Source organism: Vidua macroura, chromosome 1 (genome assembly GCF_024509145.1).
Source record: "Vidua macroura isolate BioBank_ID:100142 chromosome 1, ASM2450914v1, whole genome shotgun sequence".
Classification (NCBI taxonomy): domain Eukaryota; kingdom Metazoa; phylum Chordata; class Aves; order Passeriformes; family Viduidae; genus Vidua; species Vidua macroura.
Genome location: NC_071571.1, coordinates 27,274,740 through 27,302,528, shown reverse-complemented (window position 1 = coordinate 27,302,528; position 27,789 = coordinate 27,274,740). Strand labels below are relative to the sequence as shown.

Here is a 27,789-nt window from a genome sequence, read left to right as displayed (position 1 = left end):
ATCAGTAGGGTGTGACTTGTGAGCTCTGCAGCCCCACATCTGTATTTATTAAAGAAGAAGCTTTCAAGCCTCTTTGTCTTATGCAAATCAGCTCTGCCCAAGGGCTTTTAGTAAATCGCCTCTGCTGAACAAAGTTTAGATGCCTATGCCGTAGTGTGAACTACAAAAACCTCCCAGCTAAGGAGAGGTAACAATAAAACCAGTGGCAGCTTACTGTTGAGAATGATGATTAGGATTTTGGTAGGCTGTGAAGTCTCGCCAGATTAGGCGTGTGTGAAATTTACCCTTATCAGACTGTGACAGGAATACATGGAGCCCATCAGGAGGTAATCTCTGCAGGCTCCTGAAAGCTGATTAAAATGTAGCTAGTCTTTGGATGCATAAACATGAGAACAGTTTTTCAAGAGCTCAAACTGGGAGTGAAGTGGTTCTTAGTTTAAAAAGGAGCTCTGGGCTGTTTCCTCATTAGAGGAGAGATTTTCAGAAGAGGTGCTGCTCTGCTCATCCTCCCTCTCTCTCCCCTCATAGAATAGAAAACAATGAGTAATCTGAGGATGGGAAAAAGCCAGGGCACACACCCACCAGATTATGCTGTGGAGAAACGCCTTCATCTCAGTGTAGTTTACTGCTGGTTGGAGCAAATGCTGTCTTGGTAAGGCTGCTTTAAAGACCTCCGTTCTCATATACTCATGGTGGCGTTTCCCTGTTATTTCAGAAAGTCAGTCACAGAGCAAGTCGAAGGCTAGTGCTGCACCTCTGCTATCAATCACTTTTGAAATAACAGGTAGGTAAATTAAGGCCTCCAACCTGACCTCTTGGTTAAGAGCATGCAAAGGAGGTGATGCCCCTTTGGGGGACCTCGTTTGCTATATGTGTTCACTTAACATGTTTATGCTGCTCTGAAATAGTTAAATGGATTTGAGCATTCTCAGGAAATTTCAGACCAGTTTGAAAGTGACAGGCCAAAATTCAAACTAATGAAGCTCATGAGCCAGCTGGGGTGATGGAACAGTTGCCTGCTCCACTCCTGAATGGTTTTAGCTAGTGACTGCTTTTCCTTTCACTTCTGAGCACTGGGAATTGTTTTTCAGCTTTCATCATAGCTGCTATTTCCAGTCCCTTCTGTAGATTTAAAACACCAAGTTAGGCCTCCAGTAAGAATTTGAACTTCTAATTCTGAGCTGAACCATAATCCCTCACACTATTCAGGTCAGTAGGAAGAAGAAGGAGCATTGGTTGTAGTAGTTAAGCAGTGACAATCAAATTTCCTGGAGGCCACAGTCGTTCTGCCATTTACTTGCCACGGACTCTAATTGTTTCATCTCTGTTCACCTACTTAAATGGTTTAGTCATGAAGTTTCTTTTACTATATGAGGTGGACTGTTTCATCTTATTCCGAGTACCTTTAAAACCCTCGATGTAGAATAAAAAGGAGGAAAGTTCCTTTATGGGCATAAATTTATTCTACATCTGCAAATACACATTCATTGCCCTATTAAACACAAGGGAACTGCTTACATGCATGGAATTGTGCCATTTCTCAGAGCATAAGGTTCTGAATTATCTAATGTGTTGTGATGAGAGAATTCAGCATTATAGAAAATGAGAAGAAAATATGTTATTTACTTGTTGGCCATAATGTGTTTTGGGCTTGGGTTTTTCTTGGGATTTTTGAGTAAGAGTACTTGGAGAAATTTCTTTGTGTTGTTTTCTATGAACCCTGTGTGGCAAATGACCAGAAAAAGAAATATGAAATTGTGTCTGCTTATACTGATACAGTCACATACAAATTAAGTCTCTTTGCCAGCCTGGTCATTATTGGGCACTAGTCTCTTGAGGGTCTTTAGAGAAAAATGGAGAGTTTGATATCTTGATAAACGTAGCATATGCATAAAAGCAAAACTGTTCTTTTTCTTTTCAGTTGTTTTTAAAATGAAGTAATTCAAGGAGGCATTTTCCAATGATATAAAATATATTCAGCTAAAATTTCCCAATATAGAAGATGATTTGAGTGATGAATAATTAAATCTTACTTTATTTTTTAGGTTACTAGCCTCAAAGCTAAAATTCCTTGAAAACTGAATCTAATTTATTAGTTAGACTGAGGGAGAGAGAGCGAGATTATCAAAATGCATTCACTTTTCTTTCTATTTTTTGCCCAAAATTTGGTCAAATTTCACATAGATCTTGTAGTATTACACAGTCTAATCGGCATTCAACATTACTTCCAAGGAATAAAGAACAATCTTTATTGCTGACACAAGAGAGTATGAAAGGACAGAGATAAGACAAGGTTTTAAACTGTAAATATATGCATCCAGTATCGTCTTATGTCAGAGTGTCTTTGCTAAACAACAAGCATCAAACTCTGTGTTCAATCATACTTTTGTGATGCTGAAAGAAATGAATTTAAATTCATGGGAACAAGATGGTCATAAGATGCCCAAGCAAACCTGTTTTCTTCTTTTACTGTCATCTCAAGAAAAGGATTTTGAGTAATCCTGCATGAAATTCATCCTAAAGTGCTCAATGATGAAAAAAATTTTTAATGACCTGAAATAGAACTTTTCTTTCCTATGGTTGAATTCTTTTGTTGTAAAAGCAAAATATAAGGGATAGCATTTGTACATCACTTAGGGTCTAAAAGCAGCATTTGGAAAGCATTTTGGCATATTTAAAGATTTATTGATACCTGTGATATGAAAAAGCTGCTGCTGCTAAAAGCTTCCTGATTAAAGATATTTATTATTTTTCTGAGTAAAATTCCCTGAACTAGTGTGATGGTAAGTTCTTTATCACGATGAAGGCTAGAGATGAAGCGTGGAATTCCTCAGAGCACTTTCTCTATTCCCTGAAGCAAGACTGTGTCTCAAGGGTATCATTGGCCCTTAATTTCAACTGTCCCACTTGGGCAATTCCCCAGTTAAATAAAGGTTAAAAATGTATAGATAGCAGTTACTTACTGTTTTTCTTTTTTTTATTAGAAACTATCCAATACAAATTTAACAGGCAAATTATGTTTACTTATATCTGTTTTCTACACCAAATATGCATATTATGTTGATTATTATGCATGTTAGGTGTGCATGTCAAAATTACTGTAAAATTCAATGATATGTCATAAAATTTAATTTCAACACAGCATTATGCAAATGCTGGGATATTAGGCTTTATACTATTTTTTTTTCAAGAGATGGGTAAGTTAGAGACAGTAATATTAAATTACTATCTGCCACCTTCATGACTTCACTATGTGGAGCAACACATTGTAAAACTGTGCCAAAGGAGGCAACGTTGAAAACCAGAATAGGGTGAGGATTTTTCATTCCATTTTCCCCTTAAAAAAAGTGAGAATTGGATGCTTTTTCCAAAACTGTAAAGATCACCTGCTTAGAAAATCTGAATAGAAAGGCATACACACGTCTACAAGCTTGACTGTACTTTTAACAGCCTGGTGTTTACTTTCACATTCCATAAGTGATTATTGATCTTATCTTTCAGCATATATTGTATCTATTTAATCTGAGAGTCTTTCCATCAAAAGTGGTGGGAAAAATTAATGATGTAACTTCCCACAGGAAAAAAAAATGAATAGAAGGAGAGTGTTTTAAGGAATTTTATGTTTCCTCAATCAACCAAAGTGAAATAATGTGGCAGACCTCTAGCAGATATTCTCTCCTTACTGTAATATTTTGTCAAGTCCTTTATTATGAAAGAAAATTAAAATCTTGCTTTCAATGAAATGGTACATTGTCAGTTAGCATTCTGTACCTTACTCTGGCACCTTATAGAATTGTCTTTGGTCAATTCCATAAGAATTGACTTATGGAAAGTCAAAAGAATAAAGTATGGAAGGAGAAGGGTGATTTTCACCCAAGTTATTGATCTTTAAAGAACAGAAGACACTGCCTTCACATGTGTCTCTATAGATTAATAACACTTAAAAAAAAAATGTCCTGTGAAGTTTTTACAACTACATATATACATGATGTATACATATTTATAGATATTTATAGCAAATACAAACCATGTATATATCTGAAGCAAAGCCTTTCTTGAAATAAAGTTGCTTCTGCACAAATCCTACTGCTGAGTGTGCACTTGATGGTTTTTAGAATAAAAGAAAAAAAGTTTTTCCCAAAATTTTAGCTGTGTTTCAGGTTAAAGCTTAAAAATAATCTTTTAAATAATAATTAGCCAGGCCTTTGAAGTTATAGTATCATATAGCTTACATATAGAAGTGCAAAGGGGTTTATGCAGCTTTTTGTTCAGTTTCTTAAGAGAAGAAGTAATGAGATAATAGGACACAAATTTATGTAGAATGCAAAGTGAACAATTGTTGTGGTGGTATAATTAACCCTCAAAGGAAAGGGCTGGGTCTGAGGGGGTGCTGCAATGTCTACAGTCTTCCTGTCTCCACATAATGGGATTTGACTTTGTTCATGCAAAGAATTAACTGACTTCCATTCAATTTTTTTCAAGGCAGGCATTTTTCCATCACATCATCAGATTAAAATGATGAGATAGCAGCCTTTCTGACTAAAGGATGGTTCTGTCCACTTAGAGCTGAGAGTTATGACCAGTTATGACATATGAGAAATATTTTAACTTTGTTTTGACAGCTTCAAGGCCAGTAGACCGTAAACTGTGTACAGGACCTCTTCCCAGCACCTCCCAGCTGTGCCATGTTCCCTGTCCTACAGAGTGCGAGACCTCGGCATGGTCAGCCTGGGGACCATGCACCTATGAAAGCTGTGATGACCCTCAGGCCAAGAAGGGTATGTAAAAATTCAGCAGAGCCTTTTAATGGTGATATTACTATTCCTTAGTCACTAGGTTATGCAAGCACACTAAATTTTGTACCAAGATGTACATATCTAGTGCCTCTGGGCAACAAAATAAAGTCATTGAATTAGGACTACATTTGACATCACTGTTACACCAAAGGTAGCAAAAATGTAGCCCGTTTACTAGGCTCTCAAGTTTGGGTTTCTATAGGTCAATTCCAGTTTCAAACCTTCGTACCAGATTGAAAGGGATACAGTTTGTGTGTTCAAATCACAACTTTGGCACTGTCTCAAAAGGAGGACAGAAGCCTCCTTTGAGGTGTGTAGCATACAAGGCACTCAAAAATTTGCAGTTCTGTAATAGCTTAAGAATTCACCATTAGACCATAAAGCATGATCTGGCAAAGGATGGCACCATTCCCTGTTGATACATGATGCTGTTTTACTTATGACATATGTGCTGGTTTAATTTTCAGCATGTTTTACAACTTATTGCCATGCAGAACAGATTGTAGTAACCTAACATCAAAATAGGAAAGCAAGAATACAGTGACAGGGACGTCATGTTAGAAGTCTGTGGGCTTCTGGCTGTAAATGAGAAAAACTGGCCTAGTCATTGCTTCAAAAGTGTTTATCTGGTAAAATTGAGAATACAGACTTGGTTTCTTGATTGAAAAGAGTCATAAGAAAGGGCAGCCACATATGTCCACTGGAAGGAGCAACTGTGTTTGCTTAGCTGGATATTTCTGGCATACTGCCAGCTACACTTTTGTCTGGGCAGCAGTAATAAAAGATTTACAAAGCTGTTTTGTGGGACTCTGACCCAACCATGATCAATTCAAGAAGGAAAAAGCAGTTCAATGTGCAAATTTATCAGATTAAGTCTCGTCTGAGTACAGCTGTCAAGTAGTCTGTTATTTCTGTTGCTGTTCCATCACTGAAAGATTTGCTGCATTTTCAGGGGTAAAGTTTAGGTTTGTGAGACTGATTTGGACATCTGTCTAATAGAAATACATGAGGATGTACTTTGTGCAAGCCTTTATTCCTGCACGCATGAGCAGGGATCTTTTCTCAACTGCCAATGTTTTCTTCTTATCTGGAAATTCTTACATTTTATTTTATAATTGCATTGACATTTCTTCTGAGAGAATGATGTGAAAATTGTACAGGCACTCCCATTTTTAGCAGCATGCCTCTCTATGTTTTTCCAGATCATTTGTATACTTTGTTTCTGTAGATATTGGAGTTCCTTATCTTTGAAATTATATCAGCCTTTTGTGTCAGGCTTATTAAACCTTTTGCACATAATTTGGCCGAACTCTTCAATTTAGAAAAAAGGAAAACAAACAGCAACAGAAGATAAATGGAAAAACATTTTTAAAGTAAATACTTACTATAATTGAATTAAGAGGCATATCTTCAAAGAATCAGTTCTTCCATATGTGCGTTTGAAAACTCTCCTGTTTAGTTTTTGTCTTGGTAAAAATGAGAGAGTATATTATATGTAGCATTTTATAAAAATATTTGTATATTGCTAACTTGCCTGAATACTGATACAAAATAAAAGAGACTGTGAAAAGATGTGAAAAGAGAAACTATTTCTGGAATTCATTTAGTTTGGTTAGGTTTTTCTGACTCTATTTAGTCTGTTTTTTTTCAATGAGACATCCTGAAAGGAGAGAGTGGGTTGCATTTGGTTGCTGGCATTCACCTGGTAGATGACACAGTGCGTAAATGCCCGTCAGTTTGTCCATTCCAAAATGAGTTTAGGTAGTCTTAAGGAAATTTTTAGATGCTTGCAAGGGAATATTGTGATGCTTATTACTGAAAATGTGTTCACAGGACTTGAGCTTATTTTCATGCTTTTCTTTTTCTCACAAGCTATCTTTTTATTCTTCCATTTTATTTTGGAGGGAGAATGAGTGTTTGTAAGCTGATTTCACTTGATAATCCATTTCTGTTGGAACATACCTGAGAAGAAAACAAACAACATATCTGAGAAATGGTAACCCAGCAATGTAGCTAAGATGTATAACATGAGATGGATCTTGCAAGAGTGATGCTCAGGAAATGATCCTGTCTCCTTCCGGGAGTATGCACGACTATGATAAACAGAAGTTTAATGCAAAGCCTCCTGAGGAGGCTCAAAACATTGAAACTTGTACAATTTTATTTCTAGTCCTTCTTTATTGAGTTCTTCTACCCAATTATCTAAAATGCATTGTTCTGCTGAGTGCCTCTGGTATGTTTTACAGAGAAGAGAAACAGAACTGTTCACTCAGGTGTAGACAGATAAAAAGTGCTTCACTTCAGATTTTAGAGTTGTTATTTTCGTGGATATTTCAGGCTTTAAACTAAGGAAGCGTCGCATCACCAATGAGCCTACAGGAGGAACAGGAAACTGCCCTCACCTGTTGGAAGCCATCCCATGTGAAGAGCCCTCTTGCTATGACTGGAGAATCATGGGGCTGGAGGAATGCATTCCTGACAATGAAAAGCCATGTGGCCCTGGTACACAGGTTCCTGTTGTCATCTGCATCAACAGTGATGGTAAGACGGATGCTTTTTCCTACAGCCCACACCAGCTAGAGTGAAGATACTAAAATGTGGTCCGAAAGGATATTAGTTGTTCTCAGCTTTCTTGATCCTTAAAACCAAGCTGTTTGGAATAGATATAAATGTACATTAATACTGGAGAGGAAGGGTAAGACCTCTAGTTGCTCTAGGACCAAACTCCTTCACCTACACTGTTTAAGGCTTCAAAGCTTCAGAAAATGACTTAGCGAAAATTAAATAGAATACGGCTATTGTTTGCCAGTAGATCAGATTCATGCCTGCAGTGGCTTGACTGAATTCCCTGATGTAATCCCACTAACAAAGCTGATTCTCTGAGCCTAGAAACAAATAAAATGTGAGCAAAGTAAGATGCATTGCAGTATAGCTGGAAGAAAAATAATAATATGTTTATTAAAAAGGATGGTTTGATTAGCGTTACAGAGTTACAGAGTTAGGTTGACAGTCCAAGCTGTCTTGCTTCTTCAAAAGGTAAAAGAAATTGCAACCATTATTTAATTATCTTCTGTGAGACAAAACAGATCTTGCATGACACAGTCATAAAAGCCAATTTTGAAAGCTGCTTACAGAATACTTTAATCTACTGAAGGTTCATGAATTACTGTTGTGAGAATAGTCTTTATTCATTAGCAATATTATAGTCTAGAGCAGCAGATAAATGAAAATAATTGTATTGACTACAGTGTAGTATGGTAAGCGGCTTCTAAGTTCCAACAGAGAAATAAGTAAGAGGATGCCTTTGATGAGTGTTAACAGCTGCAAAAAATATTTTGAAATTAGATCAGTCAGAAGTAATAAGAACTGATTACAGACATATTTAAATCTTGAGCTTTCATGCTGAAGACTTTCGGTTGTAATTGACTTTTGAGGATTAAATTGATGCTTTGAGTTAAAATGCAAGCTTTATTTTTCTGTGTACACCTAAGAGTAACCATTTTTTTATAGCTCAGAAAGAGATTAGCCTAGAATTACAATATTCAATCTACCATATTCTATGTCCTTAACTCAAAAAATTTCCCTTTGCAATTTGATAATTTCCTGGCAACAGTGCTAAAACTATTTGCAGGGGTTTTTGTATAATATTCAGATGAAAAATGGCCTTTTCCTTGTAAATCAAAGTGTTTCCTAAATAATTGTGAAGACACTTTAAAATCTGTAAAACAAAAAGACTATTTTTTTGCTTTACCAGATTATGGATAGTTTGGCTTGCCGTTATTTTGAGGAATTGTGTTTTCTCACACATCTAACATAATTTCTTTCTAAACTGTAATATAGTAATTTATACTGACTATAACTTACTGTATATTTGGAGCATGCAATTGATCCATTAAACTTTGAGATGTCTTTTATATATATGATATTTTCTATTGAAACTTACAGGATTTGCCCTTGGCACTTCATGGGCTTTGGTCTTGGCCAAATTTGACTTTGAAGACTTGTGTTTAACTTTATTACTCCCAGTATAGTTTTTTGTCTCTCTGTCTTTCTGAATTAGATGGCATTATATATTGCTGTAAATATATGGTCTTATACATTGCCTATATCAGTAATCTGCCTCAGAAAGAGGGAGAAGTCAGGGTTTGGCCCATCAGTCTTTAAGATTAAAGAGTTGTGGGCTTAGCTTCAAAGAAAGGAGAAAACAAATTGCAATTTTGTCTTGTTTTGTAAAGATCTGATCATCCAGTCATCCAGTCACAAAAATATGTGTTCAGTTACGTTTGAGAGAGTGCAAAAGCAATGGAGAGTAATGTAATGAATTGCTCCAACTCCTCTTTTGAAATTCCTTCTTTGAAATTCCTTCCTTTAGTAAACAATCTTCTGTGCACTTCACCAGTAATACCAAGTATCTTCTGCTTCTCTCTCTCCTGAGAAGGATTAGCATGATGCAGTACAAGCAAACAAAGACCCACCAACCTCAGCAATCTCCCCCCAATACTGACTCTTCTTAAGCATCTTATTACTTTGCCTCCCCAGCACCAACCCACTAGAAATCGTGTAGACAACTCTTATATACTTTCTAAACACCACCACCTCTTCCCAGGTAGTTCCTATCTTGTACTTTGACCTCTTACCCTGGCAGTCAACAGAATATCCATGGTGTCCTTCAGCAAACACTTGTTGCAGGCATCTAGATTCTGCTCTGCAAAATACGAGAGCAACACTTTGCAGTCAAGCAAGTTTTGCTTCAAGCCCCTTAGCTTCAGGCTAGTTCCAGTAAAATAAAGTTTGGAGAATGCTACTCTTCCACTGTTGAAACATCATGGTTAAAATTATTAATCGTAAGAAATTTGTGATATTCAGTGTTCTTTGAGCACTTCTTGGGGAAGACTGCATTGACTGTCAGTTAAGTACTGTACCTTTATTAACAGGGTACATGATTTGTATAGTAATCATGTGTTGCCATATTTTTGGTCTTAGTAGCATACAGGGAATTTCATTTCAGTTTTACAGGTAAAAGTGACCCTGAAAGAAAACAGTATGAAAAGCATTAACTATTGCATAAGATTGTTGTTACTCAAACTAAACTAATCTTTGCTTGACAATATTATCTTCCATCTCTTCAGGAGTTCTTCTTTTTATTATTATTAGGTATTAAGCCAACCTTAAATCTTAAAGTGCCTCGATAGGAAAGGTTAAAATGAAGGGACTTAAATGTATTCAAAAAAAGAGCATATTGTGCCCTTGGCTTCTTCTTTATAAAATGAAAAAGGCTGATATTTCAGACTAAGCACTGTACCCTAGATGGATAAAGCTCTGTAGCTTTAATGTAATATAAACCCAACACTGATTAGTAGCTTCTCTTTCTGTGCATGGTTGCATTGTTCTATATATCTTAAGCATGATTAATTGGGGTAATATGTCTTGACCTGGATGTTTGGCTTCTCAGTTAGAATCAAGCAGCAATGTTTGTGAAGTTGTTTAATATAATTGGAATTAGCTTTTCTCTTCATTTTGGTGTTTAGATAAGAGTCATTACAGCCTTTGAGACAACAGCAAACAATAGGTTATCCTCCTGTCTCATTGCTGGAGGCCTGTGATTGTCACTCTCCACAGCGGATGGCAGTAATCAGAATTTTCATTTATGCTGGAAAAAACATGACATTCCCCAGGTTGTCATTGCAGAGGCTATAATTAACTTTGATGTAATTTATTATATAAATGGAATTTCAGTCTTTTACTGTGAAAAGAACATTTTCAGAATAAATATTCTTAGTAAATTTTACAGGAAATTTTACAAAGGAGTATTTTAGGTGAAAAAAACACCTTTTGGTTGTGGAAGCTCCCAGACACAACAAAAAGTGATCAGAATTCCTTAATTGTATACATAATCTTAATAATATCTATTGCTCATGTTGCATTATACGGATTAACTTTTGGTAATGTTAGAATGACTTTTTAAAAATAAATTGATATTAATATTTTTGTTGTATATGTAATATATGCAAGGCATACATGCACACTCATGCACACACACACCTGTGTACATACTATCTATTATTAAGTGTATTAACACAGTTCACACACAGAAGAGTAATTTTAGAACAGATGAATTTGTTCTATTTCTCTGTAGCTATGACAGTCTGTGAAGAATACAGTTTGAAAAATATCTCTGCATTATTTAAAGTCCATAGTGGAAAAGCTAGCTGCCTCTCCACTTTGTTAACAGACATATTTGTGCCACTCATATGTAATAAGGAAATATAATTTCTGACATAAAAATCTGCAATATTAACTGCTGATGAAATGCCTTAAAATGCTTGATCACTTATTTTTTCATTTTTTCTTTGGGCTGAAGTCTGTAGCTCAGGTACTGGCATTGGCTGGAGTGTACTTCTGATCCTCACACAGTCATCTGAAATTACTTGCTCATTTTCTAAGAATTTGTAAATAATAAATTGGTTTACAGCCTTTATAGCATATTGGGCTTTGTACTGCTTCATGTGTTACTCCGGATAAAACAGATCTCACTTTTGAAGTGCAATTTTCTTCCAGATCTTGTTGGAGCTCACTAATTGTTGGTTACGGTAGTTCTACAGGGGACAGACAGGAGTGGACTCATTGCCATCTTCTTCCTCACAGCTGAGAGTCACTTGCCATGGAAGAAGGAGCCATGGCAACATCAAGGCTCTTTGTGTATATGCAAATTCCTACAACTCTATGAAGTAGTAGAATTGCTGCTGAAGTTGTGTAGGCAGAGGTGCATGCTGATGTAGCTGAGTGCCACAAGTTCCTTTCTGGCATCTGTATGGAGGTGGGTGACACAGGTCTGTTTTTTCTGAGACTGACACCACTGACATCAGTATTTTCTGATGTAAATGTGAGGATTTTACCAGTTTTGTAATACTGGAGGCAAAGCAGCAGTGTTGGTATTAATTAAAATATATAGAAGGTAGATTAGTCTGTTTTCTTTAGACACATTGCAAACGAAATAGTTTACCTACTTTGTCAAGAGCTAAACACTATACTGACCAAAATGGAACAGAGGACATTTCCAGGATACCTGTCCTTTATCTGTGTTTATTCTCAGCTAGTGAGACTAACAGAAGACTCCATACTTCAGCAATAAAGCATCCTATGTTTTATTTGCCTTATTGTTTTTCTCAAGAGTTAGAAATATTTATTTCTGAAATACCTCTTCTCTTATTTTTGTTGAGTTTACTTTAAAGTAAATCTTACAACATTTTTTTCATCTAGTTTAAATTTTCTTCTATAGTTTCCTGATCAATATCTCAATTTCCTTCCTTAATTTTTTGGTTGCGGCTTTATATCATCTTACAATAAGCAGCTAATGAAATACGTAGAATAAATTTCAGGAAAAACTGAGGTTTTGCTGGTGCAACAATTTTTATTTAGATTATTTTGGCTGGTTTCAGAATTGGGTCTTTCTGTATATTTATGGTTTGAATCAAATGCTAACTGAGTAGTCTTCTGGTCGTCATTTATTTTCATGATGGGAAACAATAAGAGATTCAATGGACCTGAGCATAGGTATTTTATAGGTGTGCCCAAATGTAAAGAATCTATTTTCTGACATTTCTATTGTGCAGCTTTATGCATTGAATAAAGAAACCATCAAACTGGTTGGATTTTATGATGATTACTTAGAAAAGAAAATGCCACTTGTGTCACTTTATGACTTAATTTGTTATAAAGAACGAAGAGCCAGATTCACATTCAAATTACATTGAATTATTCAGTTATGCCTGTAAGAAAACCCAGATCAAAATCTGGCCAATGCTCAGCAGTCAATTAGCAGAAAAATACAGTAATGACAGTTCCTTTGAGCTCATAGTGCCTTATGCTTACAGGAACTTGGTTATGTTGGCATTAGTCATCATTTCCCAATATTTCTTTCCTAGCTAATATCATAACAACATTGCTTTAAACTGTTCTTTGCTGCTCACAGCTTTTTGGATAACCATCTGAGGCACTTAAATCAAATGTAAGATGCATACTTTGTTTCTCACTGTAAATACTTAGGCTATGAAACTTATACCAAAGCCCTTCCTTCTTTTCCTTTAATTTTTCTGCTAACATAAGGAACTACCGAATAGATTTCTTGGATGCTTGGTATATTTACGAATTTATTAGTGAGGGTAAAATACAGTGAATTTAAAGGACCTTAAAACTGACACTCTCAGGCCATTATGTTTCAGACCATTTGATTTTTAAGGCATTTATTTTTAAGAATATTTGCTTTATTTAATATAAAGGAATATAAGGAAAAACAAGAGTGCAGTATACTGCTTAAACTATCTCACTGAAGTCTCAGAACAGTTTCATAATTGATAACTTTTCTGTCAATAAAAAGTCACATTTAATTGATGACACCAATTCCTTTTTGTATCTCATGTTGATATTAGGAAAGTGACATGTCACTACTGAATTTCATAAAAGAATGGATGCTTTAGTATTTATGTAATATGTAATAATTTAATTATATGGAAAGAATTAAATACATAACTTTCTTTGTCCATGCCTTTAATAGTTTGCCTGTAATTTGTTGTGATGATTTCAGTTAAAGGGATAAATAAAACAAAACCAGTATTCCATCTGCATAGTCCAGTAAACAATTAGCACTTAATGCAGCAGACCCTTATTTCCAATTTATCATGTATGATTGAAGACAGAGTTGCATTTGGTATGGACAACGCCTATTGCGACATTAATGCCTATAAATAATATAATTAAGGTAAAAACAGGTGTGTCAACCTAATTACCAAAAACTTTTTCTAGTGTAATAGATCATAATGTGGCTGTCTGGTCAGGCAAGTTTGGTGTATTTTGACCAGTTTACTTCTAAAGTGTAATGCTGCACTCGTGTAAAATTTTTGGACTTTTAAAAGTAGAGATTGCTGGAGTGGAAAGTACAAATATTTTGAAAATGTATCTGAGAGAGTGCAATGTTTTATATTATCCATGTTCTTAATACCTTTATTTTGTTTTTGACGGCACAGCTAGTAGGATACTCCAAGAACCGTATGTGACTAAATTAGAAGGGAGGGATTTTGATGCATGCATTTTGATTTGTGTGATATTCAGCAATGCAGGAACACAATTCTGATTAGACTCCAAGCTTCATTATGGTAAGAATACAGAGAAAGATAATTGTAGATACACTTCATAACAATTTGGATTTCTTTAGGAAGGTCAATTTAATGCGGTACAGTTTTTCCATTTATCACTTCAAATTATGCTATTATGAGACAAGAAAGAAAAAGGGGGTTAGGGAGTTATGGATGGATTATAGAACAGGATTTCTAGAACTGTATTGAACTCCTTTGGTTTTGGGTTTGTGTGTCAACTTGTTAACTCCCTAGAACATACCCAGAAAATATTTGAAATACTTTTACAAAACATATTTAGAAGAGATAATTTTGCATCTAATTATGTTATACATAAAAATAATGCTATATAGCTATACATTAAGTACCACTTTCTCATAAGATTATATGACACAGCACTAGTCAATAATCTTTATGATAAACTGTTCTAAGACAGTATATTCTCACGAGGTTTGATGGGATTCAGTTTTCCATCTGAGAAAATGTTGCACAGGCCTATTTATATTTTACAACAACCTGCATACTTGTGGTCCATTTTCTAGATAAATGTTACCAAATTTCAAAGCTGTGAAACCACTGTGTTGATAAATGGTGAGGATAAAGATATCATCATGAGCTACTCATGTTGAGACAGAATAAATAGGAATTTTACTCTCAGTACTTCCAGCGTAGAGCAGCTCATTCTCTGACCTTTCTTATAGATCATAATTTGTGTTGAGTATTGATTAATAAAAAAATCACCCTTATCTGCCAAAAAATACTTGATTTCACAAGACAACTGTTCCGGTGGCCACTTAGAGCCTTAAGATGATACGTGTCATTTTGTAATTCTTGCAACTTTTGTGCACAGCACAAGTAGCATCTGCACTGAATACTTAAGAAACTTCAAACTAAAACATGCTCAGACACAATGATTACTCAAAATCAATTGATACCAATCTCTCCAAGATTCCCAGTGATCTCTTTCAGATGTTGGAGTGCAGGTAGTTTGTGACTCTACATAGCCGTGACCCTAGCAGAGGGAAGTAGAGATTTGTACCCAGGACTTGGTGGAAAAAAGGCAAGACAAGAGAAAGAAACTTGTTCTGGCCAAACAATTAGGTTGAAATCTGGGGAAAGGTAGGATTTGACCCTGGTTTCCTCCAGGGTAATTTTCTGAGACCAAGTAAAGAACTCAAAGTTATAAAATGTCTCTACATGACAAGCATTAGGAATTAATTTGGTTAGGTATTTAATCTGCTAAGGGCCAGCCCATGGGAGGATTTGACAAGCAGCTGGACAGAATTTAGCAGGTATGGGTGAAAAGGACAGTGAGGTGACAGACTAGGAATAGTGTCTGAAGAAAATAAGGCTGGATAAGAAGCCAGAGAACGGGGAAGAAAGGAAAATTCATAACTTCTAGGGCTGGAATGCAATGAATTTTAGTCTGCTTATGCTTTTGTCTCATGAGATCACCAGATAGAGCAGCAGTTTCCACCATCAGTGCAACACCCATGGCAGAAATACTATTTTATCATTTGACTTCTGTTTTAAACTAGAAAACTGGAAAGAAATACTACATCAAAATTTCATATTTTAGTTTTCAAAAGAAAGCCCTCAAACATTAGGAAATTAAGTTTCTCCGGTCCTTATGTGAATACATCAGAAGGAAGAATTTAATTGTGACAACATGACATTTTCTCCACAGAATCTGCCACTTATTTGTGAGACAGATATATCTCCTTTGGTGATTAAGTGGGCATTTTGTAGTAATGAATGGAATATCTGTGAAACAACTAACCTTAGTTGTCCTATTCTTCAGGGTTTAATTTTGCTCTGCTTTTGTTCAGCATCAGCAAAATATAAATAATGCTGACCTGCCACATCTTCAGTGTTCTGAAAATAATGCTGTGCTAGTGGGCGTCTGATAGTCATGACAGAAAAATCTTGGGAAAAATGCCAATTCTGTTTTAATAACACTTAATTATTATGTGGTAAATAAAACATTGGATCATGACTTGAACAAAGAGAATAAAACTAAAAATACCAAATAGCTCCCCATTAAGGAGTTTCCAATCTGTGAACTGAAGGAGGAAGGCACCCAGTGGAAAAATAATAAGCATGTGATTATGCAGTTAGAAAAACTGCATTATACAAAGGCACCTTTCATTTTGGCATTTACTCTTTGGTTTCTTGATATAGTTTTGGGGGATTAACTTCTGGATTAAGTATGTTAATCTTGCCCTAGGAATTATCAGAGGTTTGTTTCTGATTTTATTTAGACATCCTTTATTGGTACTGATACTATTTTATGAATAGTAAATTGCTACATTAGTGTTTTCCAGAGAAAAGATATTAAGCAGAAACTACACGAAATTTCTTGTTCTGGATGCCTCAGAATTGAGTTTTTTTTCATTTAAAGAGAGGAAAAAGAAGAGTTACATAAGCTAGAAGCATCTTCTTTATTGTGGGAAGCTTCTAGAAAACCAGTAGTGAAAGGGAACCTTACTTTCAGGATACAATTTTTGTGAGTAGGTGTCAATCTACAATGAAATAGCTCAGACTTCTGTGACTTTGGGACATTATCTTAAATAACTTATTAACAGAGTAGAGAAGTTGTAATGTCCCCATACTTGCAGAGGTGTTCCTGGATTTTTTTGGTTTATTTGCGACAATGCTAATATATTTCCTTCCACAGAGTAGGTTTATAAGGCATAGTGGTGATTACCTCTGGTTGCTTTCCTCACAACTCCTTCTCTGAATCCGTACTCGTAGATGCTAGGAGAAAGAAAAGTCAAAAGGATGGGTTAGTTTTAGTCTTCTTGGGAGAAAGTCTATGAAAATGTTTCCAAAAGAGAAGATTAATTCACAGTCTGAGCTCCCTAAAGGCATGCTGTGCCTTCCACTCATAATAATGAGATTTCATTGCAAGATGGATAAAAAGGTGTTCTCCAAAGACTGCATTTTATCTGCCAGTAGTAGGACACAGACAAAAGCATCCATGAAATTAATTTAAAAACCATTACTCAGAAATGTGTAAACATGACAGTGGCAGTGATCTCTCTTACACCTCTTGGGTCCTATGTTTTAACTGTGATTGAATTGAGCTGTCAGATTATATAGAGGGTGACAACTCTTTACTAGCTGCAGCTGGATGAATAATGCAAAGAAAATGTTTGCAATCATCTTTTGCCATATAAAATAATTTTTCTTATTCTCTTAAACCCCCTTTTGAGTTACATGTGTCTTTGTGTGGCAAGAGTGACAATGTATATGAACGCACAGTTGTAAACTTGCAGCAAATTCACAGTATAGTAGTGAAATACTAGATAATTGACCAACTGAAAAATTCACTTAATATTCTGTCAGGTGCAGACCATTAATCATTCTCTTCATCTGTGAGGTAAGATTTTGCATTACAGAGAAGAATAACGTTACTCTGTTGGTGGCCAAATTCTAGGAAAATACCACACTGTTGAAGTACTTATGAACCCATTTATGATGCAACTTTTTGTAGTTTTTTAGCTTAAATATAGAAATTTATTAACCAAAGATAATGTTTATGCTGAAAATGAGAAGCTTGAAGTTAGTGAAAATCTTGTTTCTTGAAAAACCAGGCCATTTAAGGTAGCTGCTGAAAATATGCAGATTAGTACCTCAGTGTAGGGAATCATTGAAAGAATTGTGGTGAGCACTATCATTCTACTGACATTAGTGGAACTGTCACATTGTTTTCATGCTACTGCTTTTCTTGCCTATTATTTCCTTTTTATGCTTCTATTCCTAACTCTTATCCCTAAATGTTAATCTAGTGCAGATCAGCACATCAGAAATATCTTCTTTAATCAAACTGGTTTGAAGTCATTGACATTCCATTGCCTTTCCTGAACTTGTTCTCCAGGTTATTTTGACATTATTGGATGAGAGGGGGAAACGTGTAAAATAGCACTTACAATAAAATTCCTGTGAAAAGGCTTTTACCTGTGAAATACCTTTTGAAAGGTTACAACAGTCTATGTGTCCATATATGATCAAGTTAAAAATTTGCTGAGAATACTCAGCAGTGAAAAAGTAGTACAATAATTTTCTGTGATTAATAAAGCATGTCGTTTTTTTAATAATCAAAAAAACATATTGCAATAAGTGCATGTTGCGTTTTCAAATCCATGTATTTTAAATCCTACTGTTACCAATATTCAAATAACACCATCCCTATTTCTAAAGTCTGTGAAAAGATTTTTCTTCACTTTTAAACACAGTAGAGCTTCTTTAACATTTTAAAAACAAATAGAGGAAGTATTTTTAATCTTTTTTTCTGGAAGTCATATTTGTATATAAATTTGTCACTATAGGAATTGTGGCTTGATTGGGAAAATGCTCTGTTGATCTTGGAACTAGCTATATCTTTTTAAGGTGACTTGGTGCTTTTGACAAGTGTTTTTAGAAATACAGTGTGAATTTTCAAGTGATCTCATCCTCAAGGTACTCACTGTCCTCTTTTTTCCTTTTAGCTCTGTCAGCACTTTTCCCCTTCTTTCCCCATCCTGCTAAAATGGCCTATTGGTTTGACATATTGATCCCACTTGGTCCCATGACTAATATTGATTTTATTCTCAATGGGACCGTAGCCTGTCATCAAACTTATTTTTTCTTTCATATCAAGATGACATTTGATTGGCTTATTTGACACTAGAAGGTAACTCTGCTTGGTTATGATCAATACACTTGTATTCTCTGTTCCTTATCATTCTCAGTAAGACTACATTAGCAAATGAACCATGAAAATGCTTCAACTACCTGTCAAGCAGTAGGAAAATTTTACTCCTGTTGTTAGGCAGTTTTTGGGTACTCTGCTGGAGTCTTTATTAGAATTATTGAACTTCTATCCCTGTCGTACAAGTCTATTAAAGCATCAAGTTAAAAGACTAGGAGATTTTCAGCTAAAGGCATATCATGTTTCAGTTTTTGTTTACTTTGCTTATATGCATGAAGACACTTTCCAAAGTTGATCCAAATTAACTGCAAAAATAATTACTTAAACTATATTAAATGTGTCTGTGAATCCTCTTATTCAAAGTTAAAGTGGTCTTAATTCTATTTGTAAAGAATTTTCTCTTTCATTCTGAATAAGGATAGTTATACAAAATGCTAATACAGTTTAACTAATCTCCTTCAAAGTCCCAGTTTAATTAATTTGGATTAATTCTTCAATACCCCTGTTTAGGTCAGGCTTTTTCAGGGATACTGATTTAGTAGTTCATATACAGCCTAATTCATGCTGTCAGTGCTATCAGAAGTAGTGAAGAATCAAAGAAGTATCATCTGTAAGAAGAGTTTTCCATTAGTCTTTGATGCATATAATACAAAATATGCGCTCAGTAACTTACAGGGTTGTGTCAGAAATAAAAAGGCTGTGTTACTTTTTAAGGCATAGTTAGTGCTACAAGACACCCTCAGTGTGCCTTTGTGTGTGTAGTGAAGGAACTTGCCTCATCTATGTATCTATTTTTTTTTTCTTTTTTTTTTTTTTTTAACTGAGACCCTCACTGGTAGCCAAGTGATTGCTGAATGCTTGGGGGAACTGATACTGTGGCTGCCATCACTTAGAAACAGAGGGAGAATTGGAAAAATCTTTTTCAATACTTTCTGAGCACACTCAAATTTTCAACCTGAATAAATCTAGCAAAATATAGTGAAAATTTAGAAAGGGCATAAGAGGTAAAATTTCAAAGTGGATACCACAAATTTTAACATGGCAAAAAGGGAACAGTTGTTTTTCACTTTTCTCAATCTCATTGAGTAAAGAAGTCAAATGCAAATAATTTTTCCCTTTCATGGGAAAAAGCATAGTGTTCCATTGGTTTTGATTTTGTTTTTTTGGGGTTTTGTTCCTCAGTTTTCTGTATTCTTCTATTTTAGCATAGTTATGGGATATTATTTTTTCATACTGTTATTTAATCAGGCCAAATGTTACTGTGTTTTAAATAAAAATATATTATTTGGGTAAAGAAATACTATTTCTTTCCCTGGTTTTACTTGTGTCTGGCAAATTTAGACTCTGTCTACATGAGTGTAATACTGATAGATGATTCTAATATAAATGAAGGTACATATGTTATTACCAAACATGAGAATGGGATTACTGGAAGCAGTACTATTGTATCTAAAGGTGTTAGTTCATTGTGTTTAACCATTATTTTTAAGTTAATGCTAAATAATATTCAAAGATGTTTTCCATCTGAAGCAATTATAGCAAGAAATATCCATCCTAAAAATATGTTCTTAATTTTTGTGTCAGAGTTTTCCCTTTATTTTTACCATTATTTCAAGGTATGGAGTGTTATTTTGGTTTTGGTTATTCCTGTAACTGTTTTGCATATAGTGCAGGATGTATTTATGCATTATTTACCTGATGTATTGAGGAATACTGACCTGACTTTTTTATCAGTGACTCACTTTTTTTTTTTTTTTAAATTTGCATGATTGAAAATTTGGATGAATTTAAGGACAGAGAAGAAACCTTGTAATCAGAACTGTCTTAACCTCTGGCGCAGAATGACTTTCACATCTTTCAGCTTTCCTATAAACCACTTGCAGTGTTACCTGCTTCTGCCTTTTTTCTGCAAAGCTGGTAATATGATGTGTTGTGGGAAAGGCTTGCACACACATGCTACCCTGTGAGCTGTAACTGAGCTCATTTACTGGTTTGGTTACAGAGAAGGAACTGAAGTGTTCAGGTACTATTTTTGAAATTATATTTCTGCATGAATCTGGGAGTTTTTGAAGCCAGTGTCATCCTACTTATCAGAATTATTTTCCCCATAAGGTGAATAAAGAAGAAATTTGCATATAGTCATTAACAAGAAGTTATTGCTTATAAAATGTGGTGTTTCATCTCATTAAGGAATAGAACACAATAAAAAGATAATGATTTTTTTCTTGAGTGTGTTAACATGCTGTTATCTTTGATTGTAAAAACACTGGATATGGTGAGTTTCTAAGCTCCAGCTATTTTCCTTTTGTATACTATTACTTCCTGTCATTAGCAGTCATTTGTCACTGCAAATGTTTGCTTTAAAAAAGTCAAAATCATATTTTAAAATTTAGTGTTTTATTTTAAAAGGTATATATATCTTCCAATATTTGCATAGGCAAAGGACAGCAGTCAGTGGCCTTTTCTGCAAGTCTCTGGTTTATCTGTGCAGGAAGGGTAAAAATGTAAATAAGATGATGGTACCTGTGCTTGTGCTCTCAAGTTTCTTGTTAAAAAAAAAAAAAAAAAAAAAGAAAGAAAGAAATGGAAACATACATGTTTATGAGATACACAATGGGTTTTTTGAATAAGTGGCCTAAGTATCATGTTTACTATTTTTCTTTCAGTAAGGAATAGACTGCATGATACTACACTGAAAGCTAAACCACAGTAAATTTGCACACACAAACCATCAAATCAAACAGTTTACAATCCTGCAATGTTTACATATCATTAAACTATTAGACCAACTTTCTGTCATTTTTGCATAATGAACAGATGTGAGTAACCAGTGTATTTGTCTTCATTGAAATCAGTGCCATTTCTACTTAGGCTTCTTAGAAGAAAATTACTTCAAGAATATTAACCATCAACTAATTAAGATGCACTTAATTAAATGCAAATGCTACTTAGCAAAAGCGATTGAGAGAAAGGCATGTGATTAGGGAATTAGCAACTGAATTAACACTTGGAGCTACCAGCTAGGCACCTAAGCATTAGAAATTAATATAAAAGCTTCACTTGATAGTAATAATACAAGGGAAAGAGACACAATCTTTTCACATTTAGTTTGTTGAAAAACTTAAGAGTCAACAAAGTAGGATATATTAAGGTCATAATCTGTAGTTTATGTTAGTTTATGTCTGATGATTAGAGAGGTTAAAAATTGTTCCAAATGTTGAAAATTTCTCAATATTTTTGGACAGCTGATTCAGGAACTGTAATGGAAAATAATTACTAAGATAATACACTGTTGCTGCTGTTTGGAAAGACACTGCCATTTTGCTAACATTAAAGGGTTTTTTTGAGTAGGCATGAATAAATACCATTAACATCATATGAAGGATAGTGGGATTAGTTAAACATTTAAAGTTTCCTATTATCTTTCAAAATATGTGCTATTTGCTAGTATTGAACTGATTGAAGGGCAAAAATTGTTCTGTCAGTCAGATACTGCTGCGCATGCTGGTTTTTTTTTCTTCCAAATACTTTTAAGATTGTTGAGCTAAACAAGATGGTAAATGATGAATTTCATGTAAATATTATAGTTTCTCCTTTCTGGGGCTTATTTGATTAGGTTTTCAGAGATTAACTTCTAAATTCTCCCTACTGAAAAATCTGGGTCATATTTTTGAAGCTGTGTATACATTTTAATTAGAGACACGTGCTCTAAGACAGTGTTCCTCAGAGAACTTCTCCTGTATAAGGAAAAACAAACAACAAAACAGAATTGCCAGAAAAAAAAGAAAAAAAAATCAGTCATGAGTCCTTTTTTGATCATTTTAAAAGGAAAACATGGCACTACTTCTGGAGCTTCTAGGTTTGGAAGGAAAACATAATTTGCTGTCAATGTTCATGCAAGCAGGCATGATTTTTCCTGTTGTGGTGAAGTTTGGTAATCAGTTAGTGATTTGAAAGAAATGCAGAAGTATTAGAAATTAAAATAATAATTTCAGTTTATCCTAGTGATTGAATACTGTCTGCTCATTTGCAGATATAAGGTGTCCTGGCATGTGAAGATGTATGAGGTTTTGATAAGTTTGATAGCTTTTCTGTAATGTGAAGAATTTCCATTTTGCATTAGGCTAATTATCCAATGTGTTGAGTGGGTTATTACTAAAGAAAATCTAGTATGGAATTTCACATTAAATTTCTGCATTTTCTTACTTAGTGATTTTCTCGATTTTTTTTTAAATTGTCTCTAGAATCATTACATTTAAACTCATTAACACTGCTTCTATACTCTTACAGTGTAGTTGTGACATTCCTGTAACTTTGAGGCAGGTAGATTATGGACTGATGACTTTCTTGTGGAGAAGGATATGGTTTACTGACTGCAACTGTGGTTAAAGTTAATTTCAAGTGAAAACAGGACTGAGCACAGAGAACATATCTGGTTTTAGGAAGTTTTGAATATACATAGGCATATTTTGTTCTTGATGGACAGAGTCCACAAAGGATTTTTGGCTCTTCAGTCAGTCTGACACATTTTGAGATTGACAAAGTCAATGTAAGGACAGGTATAAGTCCTTAAGGAGGAGGTATAAGGAGTCAGTGTAAGGGTAAGGAGTCAGTGTAAGGATAGGTATAGGTCCTTACAAAGGAATGCATATAGGAAACTGCATAGGAGTTCAAGAGAAAGAACATTCTCAGCCATTTCAGCCTTTACAACTCATACTAGAGGCAGTTCAATACTTTCTTGTTGATTATTTTTCTACACAGGAAAGGAAGGAAACAGCACAGCTCACAGATTTTGCTATTGTGTGAAGTAATAACTGCAGGCTCCATGCTTAGAGGCATTACTGAAGGCAGTTAAATAATGACAAGGTCCCCTTCACCCACAATCATATTAAAAGTTGAGCTCTGGAGTGCTTTTCCAAACATTTCAGCTGTCCAGCAGTTTTCCAATGGATGATACATCATGTACAAGATACTGATACAAGAGACTTTTTTCTTTCAAGTTGAAGACATAATACTAAATTTGAACATATTGAAACAAACAATAAGTAATATGAAGTCTGTGGTTCAATTTTAGCATTTGGGCTCAGTTGCTATCATTACTTCTTTTATGAACTTTAAAATGCAACTGTAAAATTTGTTTTACCACTGTGTGATATTCCTGTCCTTTACTGATTACACAGGCATGTTAAGAATAATGCTAGCTATTAAAGTTCAAAACACTCTCTTGATTTAATTCCACTTATTTTTATTTTATTGTCAAAATTTACTTAGTTTATATCAGGTTATAGGTCACTCTTTCAGAAACAATACCTGATTTCCTCATTTAAAACTGAGACCAGACTCATTGACTTATTACACAGGGCTCCAGCAGCAATTTTATTTTATGCTGATTTTTTTTTAAAGTTGCTCTCTATGCCTCATTGAATCTTGCAGTGATTTCACTGTTTGTTTTAAGGCTTAAAAAACATTTTGCTCTCTGTTAAGTGCTTGCCTTCCCATTTACTACAGGTCGGAATTTGACAGCAATTTTTTACTGTGCACTGGAGCATGCACCATGTTAAAAGATGCACAATAAGCAAGAGGGTTTCTTTGCTATGTCTCTCTAGTGATTCCAGCTCTAGGAATGCTTCCCATTGGAACTTAAAGCATTTTACAAGAAACTTAAATATCAGACACATTTTACAGATGAGTAGACAAAACCACAAAGGACTGACATGATTCAACTACATTAACCACAGAATGTGGTCTAGCTCAACCTTTAGCATCCAGACTAAATTTTCACAGATACAATACCTGCTTTGAGAATATAATAAAACAAGAATGGTGATATGAATACTGATATTTATTAATTACTTTCTTCTGAATGCTATTCACAAGCTACCTCTCTGATCTGTAAAAATTTGCCTATTCTGTAGTTTGGGAATTTTTTTTCTTGGTTGGCTTGGTGTTTTTTAGTTGTTTTTGTTTGTTTGTTTTAAACCAACTAAATAGTTGTGTAGTTCAATAGTGGCTCTCATGTGGGTATGCATGTCAGGAAGTCTTTGAGCCAAGAAATTGGCCAAAAGGAGATCTTAATGTAGTGACTTGCTTTGCTGATTATTCAGGTGGATCCAGCATAATTATTTGATAAAGAGACATGTATTCAAAAGGCTATTCCATCAGCATTCTCGCTGATGTAAATCTGTAAAAAAAAATCCCAGGAAAAGTTTAAACAGTTTTTGACATTTTAAATTTTTGAAAGATAACCCTCTTTTGCCTCCTGCCATTTTTATGTGCTGTCATTTCCTTAAGTCCTATTTGGATATTTTAGTCCAAAATGTGTGCCTCTAATGTGTGTTTCTAAGAGAGAAATATAATTCAACAACATAGACGTTGTTTGCAAATATGGAATATTGCTAGATTCCATTGCTAGATTTTAATGAACACGTCAACTGATAAGTGGTGAAGAGTTCCCTTGACATAAATGTCACATTCTGTTTTCATCTCTCTGGTTTTTATTTTTTTGTCATTCTGTTGTTTAAAGTATAAGTAACCCAGGGCAGACACCTTTCAGTAATTTTTTTTGGAGTTCTGTCTTGAATACGTATGCAACATAAATTTATACCCATAATGTTCAAATAAAATCATAGAATCATTAAATGGTTTGGGTTTGAGGGGACCTTAAAGATCATCTAGGTTCAGCCTCTCTGCCATGGGCAGGGACACCTTCCACTAAAACTGGTTGTTCACAGCTCCCTCTAACCTGGTCTTGAGCACTTTCAGGGATGGAGCATCCACTATGTGGATACAGACAACTTATCCAGTGTCTCTTCTCCTTTGCAGTAAAGAATGTCTTATTTAATCTTCTCTCTTTTAGTTTAAAGCCTTTCCCCCTCGTCCTATCATGCTTTTTCTAAAAGCCCCTTTTCATCTTTCTTGTCAGCCTTTTTCAGGTACTAGAAGGCTGCTATAATGTCTCATTGGATTCTCTTCTCCAGGCTGAACGTCAGTTTTCTCAGCCATTCCTCATGGGAGACATATTCCAACCCTCTGCTCACCTTCATGGCCCTTCTCTGGACTTGCTTCAACACTCAAAGGCAAACATTTTCAAATGGGACTTTTTCTAAGTAGTCTTTACACTGGCATTGCTCCCAGCTTATGGTTGAGTGGTTCCTGGTGGTTGAGTGGTTCCTGGTGGTTGACTGCACTACGCCCTTTAAAGAGGAAGGCAAAAAAGGTTAGGTTATTCATAAAATCATTAGTGAAATTTCAGAAACAATTTAGTATAAATAAAATATTTCCCTAAAGATAAGAAGTACCCATTATAAGACATTTTTTCCAACTACATTTCTATGCTATTGAATTCATCAGATAAGAATTGGACACTTGACAAAAACGAAATGCCAATATGTAAGATAAATATCTCTAAAATGTTTTCTCTGTGAAAGCAAAGAAAAAATAGGGCCTTCGATTTTGGGAGAAAGCGAAGGCTTGGTTTCATTTGAGATATAAACTCAGACTGAAACTAAGTTAAAAATATTCGTCATTGTGGCACCAAATTAAGCTTGAGTTTAGACTTAAAAGCCAGTAAGTGATAAATAAGTTCAATATAGTGTCATTTGTTTATACTGTGACACACTATTGTAATAGTAGCATTTCTTGCAAAGTGTGCATGTGTCATAGCAGTTTGCCTTATTAAGTCTTATCCAGCAAGGGAACAATTTGAGAGTAGGTTTCCCCCCCTTTTCTAGCATTTTTTCCTGTCTGTAAAATAAGTTTACAGTCCTCTCCTCTATCTCTTGTCCTTGAACCCAAACAAATGCCCTTCTTAGGAAGCAGAAAGGAATCCCTCCTGCACTGGTGTCAGGGTGTGATGACCTGCAATGTAACAGAGGGAGCAGTTGATGCAAAGACTGAGTTCAGTGAGGGAAGCAGAACTTGGCATGGGACAGCCATGAAGCCTTTGGCAGAGCTCAAATTTCTATTTTAATATGGGAAAATACAGCTGTTGAGACTGACTTGATCTCAAAGGTCTTTATAATTCAGATGAGTATGACTACTTCAGGCTATTTTAAAAACATGAGCTGCAGGATTTTTCCTGGTTTTCAGAACCAAGGAAGATTGATGTTTGTACTTCTGTTGTGCCTAAATATTCTGTATGACTAAAATATTTGGCACTGTTCAAAAGGATCTACTATTGAATGGATGGCCTTCATCTTTAACTCTTTCACAAAGAATTTGGCTAACACTTCTGAGTCTCGTGATCTGATTTAGTACTAAAACACCTCCTGGTTTCAGGAACTCAGTTTAAGAGATTCTTATTTAAAAGACTGTAAACTTTGAATGACAAAAAATGTAGTTTATGTAGTTTCTATTTTGATTAGTATTTGAATCAAATCATTATTATACATCTATTGAGTAATAAAGTCTAATTTGAGACTTGGTTAAGCAGAGTTTTTACATCTTTAGCTTCATTTATAATGTGCTCAGTTCTTACTGAATTAGCTTTCAGAATCCATTGTGGTAGTTACTAACAGTAACTGATGCCTTTATGAGTCAATTACAGGGTATTTGATCAATATATCTAACAAATATTTAGTTGTATTGAAGATTTACGTTCATTTGCAAATATTGATCAGACATTATTTTGTTGACATTGGCTATTAAAACAAAGGGGTTGACATGATGGGTCTTAGAAAGTGCATAATGTAGACAACTCCTGTTTTGTCCTGTCAGGATCATTTAAAATTCAAGAGTGTTTCAATAGATGAATCATAACAGAAGGTTTTATACCCTAATACAGCAAAGATTATATAGTACAAAAGGCATTGAGATGCTTTGAAGTGTTATTCTTTTTAGAAAATGAAAAAAAAAAAAAAAAGCTTTATGTTTACAACTCAGCTGGCTCTTTCATGCCTTAATTGTATGTGGTTGTCAAGGCCTAAGAAGTCCAGTGTACTCTTAGATGCAACATTTTCAGTCCGTCATAACAGGCATTACGTTGTGCTAACAAGGCTAGAATTCTAAAAACTGGACTCAAATCTCTCTCTCCTTCATTTTTTTCCATCATTTGCTCCAACATGAAGATGTATCATTATATTTACTGATATCAGAATATGTAGTCATTCATTCATTCCCCCTTAATAAATATTAACTTATTTGATCAAGAAATCATGTCACCTCACAAAAC

General features: G+C 34.9%; 1 protein-coding gene across 1 annotated transcript in view; it reads left to right on the top strand.

The window, feature by feature from the left end:
• THSD7A (thrombospondin type 1 domain containing 7A) overlaps positions 1 to 27,789 on the top strand; it is a 121,422-nt gene that overhangs the window by 20,517 nt on the left and 73,116 nt on the right. The window contains exons 6-7 of the mRNA XM_053970462.1: positions 4,623 to 4,778; positions 7,134 to 7,337. Of these exons, the coding sequence (XP_053826437.1) occupies positions 4,623 to 4,778; positions 7,134 to 7,337 (360 nt within the window). The remainder of the gene's footprint in view (positions 1 to 4,622; positions 4,779 to 7,133; positions 7,338 to 27,789) is intronic.